Source organism: Barbus barbus, assembly GCF_936440315.1.
Source record: "Barbus barbus genome assembly, chromosome: 15".
Taxonomy (NCBI): domain Eukaryota; kingdom Metazoa; phylum Chordata; class Actinopteri; order Cypriniformes; family Cyprinidae; genus Barbus; species Barbus barbus.
The window spans coordinates 19569211-19581457 of record NC_136743.1 but is presented as its reverse complement, the minus strand read 5'-3'; the positions used below and the strand labels follow the sequence as shown (position 1 = coordinate 19581457).

The 12247-nt window shown below is 36.5% G+C and overlaps 2 protein-coding genes across 19 annotated transcripts in view; both read right to left on the bottom strand.

Annotated features, from left to right (window-relative positions):
• Positions 1 to 961: 961 nt before the first annotated feature.
• On the bottom strand, positions 962 to 9996 carry LOC306881935 (major facilitator superfamily domain-containing protein 12-like). 4 transcript variants are annotated; one of them, XM_079436309.1, is made up of 11 exons: positions 8282 to 9996; positions 7247 to 7457; positions 6989 to 7121; positions 5680 to 5886; positions 5390 to 5482; positions 5180 to 5272; positions 3860 to 4030; positions 3492 to 3586; positions 3198 to 3328; positions 3016 to 3066; positions 962 to 2188 (listed from the first exon to the last, which is right to left on the bottom strand). In XM_079436309.1, the coding sequence occupies exons 1-11, from the start codon at positions 8550 to 8552 to the stop codon at positions 2112 to 2114; spliced, it is 1533 nt and encodes a 510-aa protein (XP_079292435.1). In that variant the 5' UTR covers positions 8553 to 9996; the 3' UTR covers positions 962 to 2111. The 4 variants fall into 4 exon arrangements, with proteins under 4 accessions (XP_079292435.1, XP_079292436.1, XP_079292437.1 ...); XM_079436310.1 differs by lacking the exon at positions 3016 to 3066; XM_079436308.1 differs by lacking the exon at positions 962 to 2188 and having other exon boundaries at positions 2746 to 3066.
• Positions 9655 to 12247, bottom strand: part of LOC306881936 (casein kinase I-like) — a 19713-nt gene continuing 17120 nt past the window's right edge. For 4 of the 15 annotated variants that reach the window (XR_013785193.1, XR_013785195.1, XR_013785196.1 and 1 more), the window contains 2 exons: positions 11571 to 12212; positions 10301 to 10956 (listed from right to left, as the gene is read on the bottom strand). Coding sequence is in view for 7 of the 15 variants with exons in the window: in XM_079436317.1 (XP_079292443.1) it covers positions 12158 to 12212 (55 nt within the window). In the remaining 8 variants the exon portion in view is untranslated. Of the gene's footprint in view, positions 12213 to 12247 lie in introns of all 15 variants that reach the window. The other 11 variants (XM_079436315.1, XM_079436313.1, XM_079436316.1 and 8 more) reach the window with 6 other exon arrangements.

Sequence of the window (12247 nt, the reverse complement as noted above, 5' to 3'; positions counted from 1 at the left end):
TATTGTTTAAAGCTCAAAGAGAAGAAAAGTCATCGCTTGTGTGCTGTGCCGTACAGCGTCTCTGAAACAATCTATTGTTACATAATAACATAATGGATAATTCACAGTGGTTTCTATGAATGCTGTTCCAATTAGTGATAATTGCCCCCTTAATAGGATACAGCTGAACACATGGTTTTGATTTAATTCCTACGCTTCAAAACAAAGATGTTATTAATAAATATTTGGTGGGATTTTCCTGTGGGCAATTTTGAGTGGTGTTGTACATGACAGGAGAGGAATAGATCAGAGGTGTAACTGAAATGCTTTTCACATTAAATTAACTCCAGTTTTGGATAAATAACCAAAAAAAATAAAAACAATCACATGCCCATTACCTCTTGTTTTTTGAAACCATACACACTACCCACACTGTTTTATTAAGAGAAATGACATCATATTAAGCTAATGTATTTAAGCTAAATACTTGTGTAATACTCATTTAAGTAATAAATAAAATGTGATATGTGAAATTGTTTGCAGCATCCAGAAATGAATGCAGTCACATAGACAGCACACAACAGGTAAGCATTATTTAGCATTTAAACATCAGATCCTGTATCGACCTCTTGGACTCTTTTGCCACCTTGTGGACAAAAACTACATAACAGGTACATACAGGTTGTCTCGTTGTCTCACCTTATTTGATCAAAATGCATTAAAAACAGTAATATTGGGAAATATTACAATTTAAAATAACTATTTTCTATTTCAATATATTTTAAAATGTTTTTTTTTTTTCTGGTGATAGCAAAGCTGAATTTTCAGTATCATTACTCCAGTTTTCAGTGTCACATGACCCTTCAGAAATCATTCTAATATGTTGATTTTTTTTATTATTATTACTTATGTTGAAAACAGTTTTACTGTGTAAGGTTTGTGTGGAAACAGTATTTTTGAAGAATGAAAAGAACATTTATTTGAAAGAGAAACCTTTACTGTAATGTTTGATCAATTTAATGATTCCCTGCTGAATAAATAAATATGTTTATAACATATATAATATAAATGTTTAATTAAAACAGTGTGATAAAAAAAAACACTTGACAAAAACATATGTATTGAACAAGACATCAAATATAATAAAATACAATTGTCTGTTACAAACATTTTGTTGATTGATTCCACTACAATTTACTATATAATTGATTCCAGTTACATTTGAGCGTCAGTTTTACAATTTATTTTAAGTGTTAAGTCTTGAGCATCACGTTAGATCAGCTGATCAGATGTTAAAACTACTGACACTGCATTCCTGCTAATCAGTAACAAGTTACAGAAATGTCAGTTCATAAAGAACATTTACTCTGTTCAGTAAACTATACGAACAGAAAACTTGTCAGACAATTGTCTTGCATATGAAAACAATTATGCATATATAAAAATATGAAAAAACAAAAAGCTAGTGGTTACAGGGGGGGAAAGCTCATCATTGACTCTCTGGTCCCTAACAGTGATCTCACACCTGAAAATATGTCTTGAAATGACAACACATGGCTTCATGTCCCCTTATTTAAAATAGCAATTCTTCCCTTTTCTTGAATTCCCTTATGGAGCAGTTAGATGGATTTATTAATATAACCTGAAATGATGCATCAATCATAACATGTGCATCTTGCATTAACTTCATAATAACATCAATAGCTTTGCAGAGTCCATATATAAATAAATTCCCTTGTTTTTATAGATTTGATTGAAAGAACTGATCTGAATTTATAAAATCACAAATAACAACAAATTTTAAATTATAAACATGAAAAAATGTGCATATTAAAGCTAATTCACAGTCTGTCTGTTTATGGAGACTGCTGGATTAAGTGAGAACTGTGAAATGAAAAGCCACAATACAGGACACATGAGTAATATCAACTAATCACCTCTAAAAATTCACCACACATTTGGCTCTCAGTGAAATTCTCTCATGTGTCAAGATGTGGCCACCATATAGACTATATTAGCAAACACTGGCCTGTGTGAAAGATCATTCTAAACCAAAACCTGATTTCTAACCTTCACCACTGTGATGTAAGTGTCAACCAAAAGCTCTCTGCATCACAGCTGAAGATGCATGTTCAGTCGACTGATGGCTGTTCAGAGCTCTCCGAGTCCTCTTTATCACTCCCCATAAGGCCAGTCACCTCAGGCAGATCTACAAAAACAATACAAACATCAGATATTACATGTACAAATCCATGTGCAGTATACCACCGTTCAAAGGTTTGGGTCAGTATGATTTTTTTGAAAGAAACTGATCATTCAGGCACACTGAACTGATAGAAAAGATATTCATAATGTAACAAAAGATTTTAGTTTTTTTAAATGCTGTTGTTTTGAACTTTCTATTCATTAATGAATATTGTTGCAAAAAAAGTAGTAATAGTACAGTTGTTTGCAGCACTGACATAAGATGATTTCTGAAGGATCATTTGACACTGATGGCTGGAGTAATGATGCTGAAAATTCAGCTTTGCCATCACAGGAATAACTATCATCTTAAAATATTAAAATACAAAACAGTCATTTTAAAATTGTAATATTTCACAATAAATATGACCGACCCTAAACATTTGAATGGCAGTTTAAACCTATGGAATCATCCTTTTATTATCTGAAAAAAAATTCACTTATATTGTCATAATCCAGTTAATCATGAACATTTTCCACCTTCACCTTCAAAAGCACAAGGTTTGGCAAACTTTCCCACATTTTATCATTAGTTATTCTGGGCTTTTTTAATAGGTGTGCTTAGAATAACTGCAAAGTATTTAGTTGTCACAGAAAAAAAATCAATCAATAGATAAATATGATGCAGCCTGGTTTCTTAAAATCTATCAAGATATTGAGGAAAATTTGCCTCATGATTTGACCCCTTTAAATTAGAGGTGGATGATTGAGGTTTCTGATTGTTTTTTGAGGAGATAATCATTTTGTTCAGTTTCCTGATTGTTATTTCAGATGCTGACATGTTGCCCTCACCCTTAAAGTCTTTGCTGTTTATTGAGCCATTCATATGATCTTGCATAGATACTGTAATACAAAACATCATGTCAGCCATGAGGTGAAGAGGTTATCGAGTAACACTATTAAACAGAGTCAAAGAGGAAGTACATGTTTAAAAGCGAGAAAGACATTAATGATAGTTTTGTCAAGTGTCTTACAGTGCACAATCTTTATAGGCCAGATAAGGATCGTGCAGAGGCTCAGCACTGCTAAAACGGCCATTCCACCAGTGACAATGACCATGATATAGTGGTAATACCACACACAGGCTGGACAGCATATCATTGTGCTATATGAGAGAAATCACACACGTAAATATAAATATTAAAAATAATTCATGCTCAAAATATTGTTTTATTTATTTTACTCTAAACATAAAATGAAACCATTAAAACAGTCTCTCACTCACTTCAAATTCTAGCATGCATCTATGCAGGGATATACACACTTACCGGCAGGGATGCAGCGTCTGAATAATCATAACCCCCAGACCATTAGCCACCTTATCTGTGAAGCTCATAGCTCCATAAACAAAAGCACAGCTTTGCTGTCAGGAGGAAAAGAAAAAAAGTCTCATCAGAAACTTGAACACTTCTTTAATAGCACAATTTTTGTTCCTTGTATCCATTTTTACACTTTTGAAACCAGTCTGAAGCATATGCCTTTCACTTCTGTAAACATCTGCAGATCGTACTGGTTCAGTCATGCGTTACTGCTGAAGTTTGTTCAGTGCTGAAGCGCTGAATACGCTCAAAACATTTGCTTCAAGCGGTTCCTGTTCATTTTCAGTTCTCCATTACTGACTGATATCAGCACTTACTGTTTGGTCTCCTATGAGTTCGGCTGTCATGGCAAGTGACATCACCAGGATGGTAGCGGACCCCACTCCGAGAAAGACCGCAGCTCCATACACCTTTTCTCCCATGTGTGCGTCCAGCAGCACCCAACAGGAGAACGCAAGAATCAGCAACAGTCCCAGAAAATAGGTCATCTGTCGATAAGAAAAAAAAGGAGTAGATGTACAGCGCTCTCTTCCACCTTGAAGAGCCATTTAGCAACCCCAAATTGCTCCCCGGGCGCTGATGCAAAATGGCTGCCAACTGCTCCAGGTGTGTGTTCACGGTGTGTGTTTACTACTCACTGCTGTGTGTGTGCACTTGGATGGGTAAAATGCAGAGCACAAATTCTGAATATGGTTTGCCATACTTGGCAACATGTCACGGCTTTCACTTTCAAAATGATTTAAAACAAGACAAAACAAGCTTTAAATAAGCTAAAACTACTACACAAGAAATTTCTTATTTTAATTCACCCACTCAATGGCTCTTTTCTTTTCTCTTTTTTTGGAAGAATCAGGGCTCCAGCTCTCTTGAAATATTTTTTAAATCCTTATTCAGTAAATCAAAAACAACTGAAAAATTCATGTAAAATCATTGGTTAAAAAGACTAGAACCCCTGAAGAACATTCAGCTCTTAAAACTTCTGAAATCCTGAAATGTAATTATATTAATTTTAATTATAATTATTTAAGTTACTTATAACTGGTTTCTGTACATAAAAAAACAACAATAGTTTTAAAAACAATCCTATCATTAGAGCAAGTCAGGAGTCAAAAAGGTTTAGAACGACTTGACAAAGAAGCCATCATGTTTTTAATAATCTAAATATCAGGGATATTGGAATGCATTTGTAATGCTTTCATACCAAATCCTATTTGGTAATTACAACAGCCATTAATTAAGAATAGAAGGGAAGTTTTGCAACGTGATTTAACAGTTATTTTGTTAAGAATAAAATTGACTTGATGGGCAATTTCCTATTTTGTTTTCTTTTTTACTTCCTGATGAAGACAAGATGATTTTTAGCACTAATTTAACAAGAATGCACAACGGGTGTTTTTAAAATCTATAACTGACAAACCTCCAACTTATAAAGCTTGGGCTCAAAGGAAATCCCACATTTCTCCACTGGTAATTACAAATTTATGGTGGCATTCGTGTGCGATCAACTCATAAATTTGATCACATGTATATGACGCAGCAAAACTGACTGGTATCTCTGGATTGTTAATCACTTCCAACAAGGGGAAGAGGTATATGCTTTATAATTCAAAATCACACGAATGCAAACTCATACTCACACATTTGCCTATTAGCTTGCTTAGAGGCTTCATGATAAATGAGGAAGCGAAACCACTCAGGAACATGACCAGAGGAATGGTGGCTATGTACTTCTGCAAAAGAGGATCAAACAGTGATCACTGCATTTTTCCTTTAATGCTTTTGTTGATGAACTGGGTGTAGTATTACTATAATATATACAAAGTGTAGTATTACTATAGCTGTCTTACCTTTGGAAGCAGTAGTGTGTAGGTGAGATACATGGATATGTATGTTTGCGATAGGTTCACTATCAGTCTGGTGGACATATAAAGCAAAGCCACCTGAATAACAGAGCAGGGTTTAGAGATTATATTGACTTATTACAGACAGTTACTAAATACTGTTTCCTGAACATTTTCACACCACTGTGATTAAGTGATAACATTGTGTTTCAAGCCACTATTCACTATTATGAATCACAAAAGCTGAGAACTAACTTACATGCCACTGAAAAGTAACATGGGTATCGCCTGCTAACCTGGTAGAATGATGGCTGTCTCAGCCAGTGCTTCCACTGCAGCAGACTGGTGGGAGGAGGCACAGTGGTGTTGGTAAGAAGAGGCTGGCGCTCCCCAGGACTAGAGCCCTCCTCCTCCTGACGGGGACGTGTCCCGTTCTCCCTTGTGCCCAGGTGAAAGAGCAGCGAGAAAAGAGCTCCAATGCCCACTACAGTAAGACTTAGACCCTGAGTGTGAACAGATATTACTGCATGAAGCTTGTCAGGGCTGTTTTGCCAGGCCTGGTAGGTTAACATCAACAGAAGCAAAGACTGAAAAGACTAGTCTACAAAAAAAAAAAATAAATCAGCTGAAAAACAAACTTGATTATATGCATTTAACCTATTTAACTACCCTAGTGAAAAATAAACATACTAAAATGTATGTAGAAGTATACTACAAATACATTTACATATTTTATACACTTAATAAAAACACTAAACTGGTATACTTTAAGTCTGCTAAATTGGAACAAATAATTGTGTACTTAATGCACTTTAATTGTGTGGAAGTATTGCTGAGGTCCAACTAAAGATTTACTGAAGTATATGTGATTGTGCTGAAGTGGAGCTATTGCAAGTATACTTCAGGTACACTTTAAATATCTTGCATTTAAAGACTGATATTATTCAAAGATCAAACAATCCTCATCAATAGTGACATTAAAACACATTATAGGCTTAATATTAAGAAATGTGCATTGTGCACAAGTAGCACTCCAAATAAAGTTTAATTATAATTTTTATATCAGTAAGCAATATGCCAGTAAATATTTTAACAGATTTGAACTACAGTTAGTATGAAAAAACATTTTTTTTTACTAGGGTACTCATTTAAAGAAACATCTGAGAGAAATTTGCTGGAATATCAAAATGTATACTGAAAAGAAATTGAAACTGATCTAAAATAAATAAATGTTCCCGTCTTACTGTTCAGACAGATGTTAAACAGTTGTGCTGTTAAATATTTTTGTGGAAAAGGTGACATTTCTTTCAGGATTTTTTTAATGAACAAAAAGTTCAGAAGAACAGCATTTATTTTAATCATTTTGTATTAGTTCTATCAGAACTTTTCTTTCTTTAAATTTTTCTTTAAAAAAAACTCCTAGCAGTGTGTGTAATATAGAGCATAATTTTAAATATATTTATTTGATCAAAGATAATTTAGGAGTACACTAGAACACACGGTCACAATTTTTTTTTAAATCCTAGGGTCTTTAAATTAAGTTATTTTATAATGCAGGATGAAATGACCAAGGGTTCAGTTCAGCACAAGAACATCAGCACTCACTCTGAAAACAGGGATGTCAACCGGACCAAGGTTTTCCGTAATGGCGGGATCATCTCCTTCCTGAGTCTGAAAATGAAACATCAGCCAGGCCACTGCGTACACTGTGATGTTAGCCATCACCGTAAAGGCATACCTAACGGATACAACCAAAACACAATAAAAAGCTAATACATCATCCCGGTCACTACAGACAAAGTCCTCCAAACAAGAATCACGAGAATGGTTGATCATTACATGCTCAGATCTGCACGAGTTTACCTGTACGCAGTGAGCTCCACTTTTTCATGCTCACAAGTCACCAGCTCGGGAATGAGGGAGAGATGGGAAATCTGGGTGGCCGCCCATCCAAACTGGAAGATGACAATGAAGGGGGTGAAGTAAGTGAGACTGACCCACTGTGGAGTGTTCAGATCACAGCCCAGGCACTGGTTAAATATAAAGGTGAATGACAGCAGGACACTAATAGTTCCTAGGTGGAGTAAAAAGAGTGTAAAAAGAAATGTGCCCCTGGAGCACAAAACCAGTCTTAAGTAGCACAGGTATACTTGTAGCAATAGCCAACAATACATTGTATGGGTCAAAATTATCAATTTTTCTTTTATGCCAAAAATCATTAGGATATTAAGTAAAGACTAAGTTCCATGAAGATATTTAGTAAAATGTCCTACTTTAATATTTAAAAACTTAATATTTGATTAGTAATATGCATTGCTAAGAACTTCATTTGGACAACTTTAAAGGTTATATTTTCAGTATTTAGATTTTTTTTTTTTTTGGAACCCTCAGATTGCAGATTTTCAAATAGTTGTATCTCAGCCAAATATTGTCCTATCCCAGGGCTGTCCAAACTGTGTCCTGCAGAGTTTAGCTCCAACTTGCCTCAACACACCTGCATGGAAGCTTCTAGTATAGTAAGAGCTTAATTAACTGCTTCAGGTGTTTAATTAGGGTTGGAGCTAAACTCTGCAGGACACCGACCCTCCAGGACCGAGTTTGGACAGCCCTGTCCTATGCTAACAAACCATACATTAAATGGAAAGCTTATTTATTCAGCTTCCAGATGAAAAAAATAATCACAAATGAGAATAATATATCATACATTAATATCCAAGAGATAAAGAGACAGATTACCCAAAAACAATTGTGTCAATTTACTAAGAACATAATATAAAAAATGAAAGTGAATGTTCATCCATGAAGTCTTATTTTGAAAGTCATACAGGTCTAGAAAAACATACAGGTGATGACACGCAATTTTGGCTGAACTGTCCCTTTAAGACCCTCGTCACTCACCGACTAAATGCCATGTTTTTCTCTTCCCATATGATCCACAGCCGGGTGTCTTATCAGACTCATAACCGATGAGCGGTGTACACACTCCATCCGCTATCTGTCCCACTAGCAGCAACACACCAGCATATGTGTTCTGAAAGCCCAGCACTGAGTGATAAAACACCAGCAGGTATGTGAACCACATAGAGGCGCAGAGGTCGTTGAGAAAATGCCCCACTGAGTAACTCAAGCGCCTGAAAGCGGGTAACGAGGCTTCTGAGGAGTCCGACATGATTCACGCGATACAGTCAACCCACAGTCGGCTAAAAACGCGTATTCCCTTTTATCCACCTGAGCATATTGTCCAGTCCAGCGCCGGTTACCTGACTGCAGGGAGGATGAGTCTGGTGTGAAGCTCAAAACTCTCGGTCCATCACTATAGTGAGTCTCGGTTCCTAAGGATTTGGTCAGCTGACTTCGTAAATGAGTCACGATGGAGGAGGTGCGAATTTAAATTGTAACATTCTCTTTCATATATAGTTTTAAATATCATGTTAGTAAATATTAATGCAGCATGTTTAATGGTGAATTTGTCTAGTGCGAAAAACGCTTTATAGCGTAGCGCCTGGTTATTTTCGATTCATGTTGTCATGACGTGTTTATTAAGCCACACCCTCTTTCATCTGTGTTGCCATATCCTCTTTAACACTAGCAACTATGGTGGTGTTGTTTTCAAAATATGAGGACGCATGAGCAGTCGTGGTTTTAATATCCACACATGCAGTTTTAAACTTATTTCCGCAATACAGTCGCGTATTTCTTTTGTCTGATAGTACTTGAGCCACACTTGGTGTCCAAGCAGCACCCTGTGTACCTCTCCTTGTGTGCGCTCAAGTTTTACGCAGTTCGCTAATTTTAGATTTTTATTTAGGGAAATCTGGCAACACTGCATCTATTCCCTTACGAAAGTTAACCAGGGGTTTACTACAAATAAAAATAAAACCAAAAAAACACAAATTGACCACTGATTTGCCACATTAACCATAGTTTAACCATGATGACATTTGTAGTAAAACTGTGGTTATACAAATGGTAGTTGACACGAAATTTACTTCTTGTCACACAGCAACACTAAATTCAATGCGTATTTAGGTCGCTTAAATTAACTGTCACAATGAAGTTTAACCCAGAAATAAAAATGTCATTTACTCACCTTCACGTTATTGCAAATCTGTATGATCTTGGTTCCTGTTCACTTCAATGGGTGTGTTAACCAAAACTGTTTGGTTACCAACATTCTTCAAAATATCTATTTTGTTTTCCTCAGAAGATAAGTCATACATGTCTGGGACGACATGAGGATGAGCAAAAAAATGACAGAATTTTCATTTTTTGGGTGAACTATCCCTTTAATTCATCTCCTCAATGACTTTCTTAAAAAAAAAAAAATCGCTGTTTTGAAACTCCTGGATATATGAGGTAGCCTGATTTTAAAAACGTGAATTCTAGACCCTTCCAGTCATGTAAATTAATACAATCACATAACTTAACATTTTTTATAAAGAATACATTTTTCTAGTTATTTCAAGCTCTAAAATATTTTATCAGTAAGAAACTGAGCAGAAACAGTCCATTCATGTTTCTTGACTTTATAAAAATGTTAATCATTGGGGAGAAAAAAAGAAAAGAAAAAAATCACAGGATGTCATAATTGGTTGGCTCTGCTGTACCTAAGAAATTAGAAAAAAGAAAAAAAAAACATTTGAAAATGACTTCGTGTAAAAATGTCCTGCTGTAGCACTGTACAGTAAACTACATTGGTGTGACTACTTCCATGTGCAATAAACATTAAGGCCCTTGCCCTGTAGCTCCAGATGTGTTCTATGGCACCGCATCCTGGTGATTTACTGCAACTGCCTCTGTATGATGACGTGATATTGACTACTGAAATAAATGATGCACTGAAATAACCGCAATAATTAGCCACAACCATAAACTCAAAACAGTGATTGTGCAGAGACGCAACATGTAACATCTTATGAGGCATAGAAGAAAAGCAACATTTAATAGGTATGTAAATCAATACACATCCTCATTCTGATAGCAACCTATGTTACTGCGTATAAACCCACAGACTCACGTCTTCATGGAGCTTTGCTATGACAGTGACACTTTACAACAGTCAAAAAGAAATCTGAGAAATGCCAACAGGCTCCATTAGATTGGCATGGAGCGCACGGCAGAGAACAAACAATCTGAGAGGGCCATGGACACCTCACCTGGATAGGAATCATAGAGAGGGACACATTAGTGTTAAATGTTTTACTTGGAAAGGCACAAACTATGATTTCCCAGGTAACTTAATCTAATGCGAAATACAAAAAAAGCACAATTTTGACTGAGAGAATCACTTTTGTCCCTTTGGAAGAGACCAGCCTGCTGTATAAATGATCCCACGTCTGCCTTTATTTCCAGCTTCCTATTCATTTCAATGCCAGAAATGTCAAACGGTTTGCTTTTTCCCCCCAAAAGTGCAATTCACAGAGGAGAGATCCAATGCATTTCTCTCCGTCTCCCACAGTACCTGAGACCAGCCACTGTGCTACAACATCATCATCATCCACATCAACACTGACAGGAAAAAAATAGTAAAAAAGCAAGAGAGAAAATAAAGAAACACTAAGGCCGTGTTCACACTTGGCGTCTTTTTCGAAGCTGCCGGCGTCTGTTTTACATTATAATCCTATGGAGTAAACCGTGTTTTCAAAAAAGTCCTGAGCGCTTTTTAAAACGCCACCGCCGGCGTCTTTTTCTGCAGCTCAGAGCGTTTTTTCCTACGTCAAGCGCCTTTTTGACAGCTGACCAATGACAAGCGAGTAGCGAGATCTGTCGTTTCCATAACAACAAGAAGAAAAATGGAGAAGGTGCCGGTAGATAGACTGCTCGTACTAGTTTCGGAGCACAAGGAGCTGTATGATATGAGCACAAAACTCTATCATAATATTGGTTCCTTCCCCGTATAATGTCGTGCACCCACAAACGTCGTTGTGAATCGACATTTTCTTTCCCGTTAACTTCAAAAGCCAACGCAAGAGCCAACTTTTTACTCTTTCTTGACATTTCTGCGGTACACAGCGCTAGGCTACTGTTGCAGCTGTTGCTATGACAACAAAAGACGCTCTCAGCTGCTATTTGTAACAGACGCTGCCAGCTTTGTTTTTCATTAAAAAAACGCTCTTGTCAACTTTTTCTAGTCAAAAAAGACGCCAAGTGTGAACACGGCCTAAGAGCGGTTAAAAAAAATGTTCACACATTCTACAATGAGTAAAACTGGGAGAGCAGATCTTCAAAACAACATTTTAAATTACAAAAACAAAAAGGAACGACAGAATTTACATAGGTTGTCTGAATCCGGTGTACTTTTCTCCATACATTAGTCAGCAGTCTCTCCCCACTTACTTTGATCCTATAAAAAACACCATGGAGCACATCACTCACTCATCCAGCCAGTGTGTCAAAGTGAACGGATGCCTGTGTGTAAGTGTGAGTCTGGTTGCCTTTTAGTTCTCAAATAATGCTTTCGCATGTCATCTAAAATACAAGTTTAAACAGTCCATCTGGGTTTAAGTCACATAACATATATCATCTTATTTCTGACCACTGAGGTCTCTTCTGGTGTCCTGCATTGTACAAATATATTTATTTGTTCCACTGAATTGTTTCCTTACAAAGAGTGTCAGAGCCCAGAGTACTGAGGTGTGTCCTCTGAGCAGATGCCAAAAGTGAGGCAGTGAGTTTCTGTTCTGAGGTGGAGCTCCATGTTTCAGCTCAAGTCCTTTGCTTTTATTTTTTACTTTAAACGCACCAGTGAACTTAACGTTTCAAAGATGTTCCTCCTCACTTGTGCCGCTGTAGCGCTTTCCTCTTCCTCCTCTTGAAAAAACAACAGCACCTGAAAAGAGTGAAGGAGTTGAAGACGGTTTTGCA

Bases quoted from the DNA above. Each gene is read 5' to 3' on its own strand.
- LOC306881935 (XM_079436308.1), bottom strand. From the start codon at position 8,552: ATGTCGGACTCCTCAGAAGCCTCGTTACCCGCTTTCAGGCGCTTGAGT. The intron at 5,887-6,988 runs GTGAGTGCTGAT...GTTCACACTCAG, and splicing joins TTGACATCCCTGTTTTCAGA to GGTCTAAGTCTTACTGTAGT. The intron at 4,031-5,179 runs GTGAGTATGAGT...TCTTATCGACAG, and splicing joins GCAAGCTAATAGGCAAATGT to ATGACCTATTTTCTGGGACT.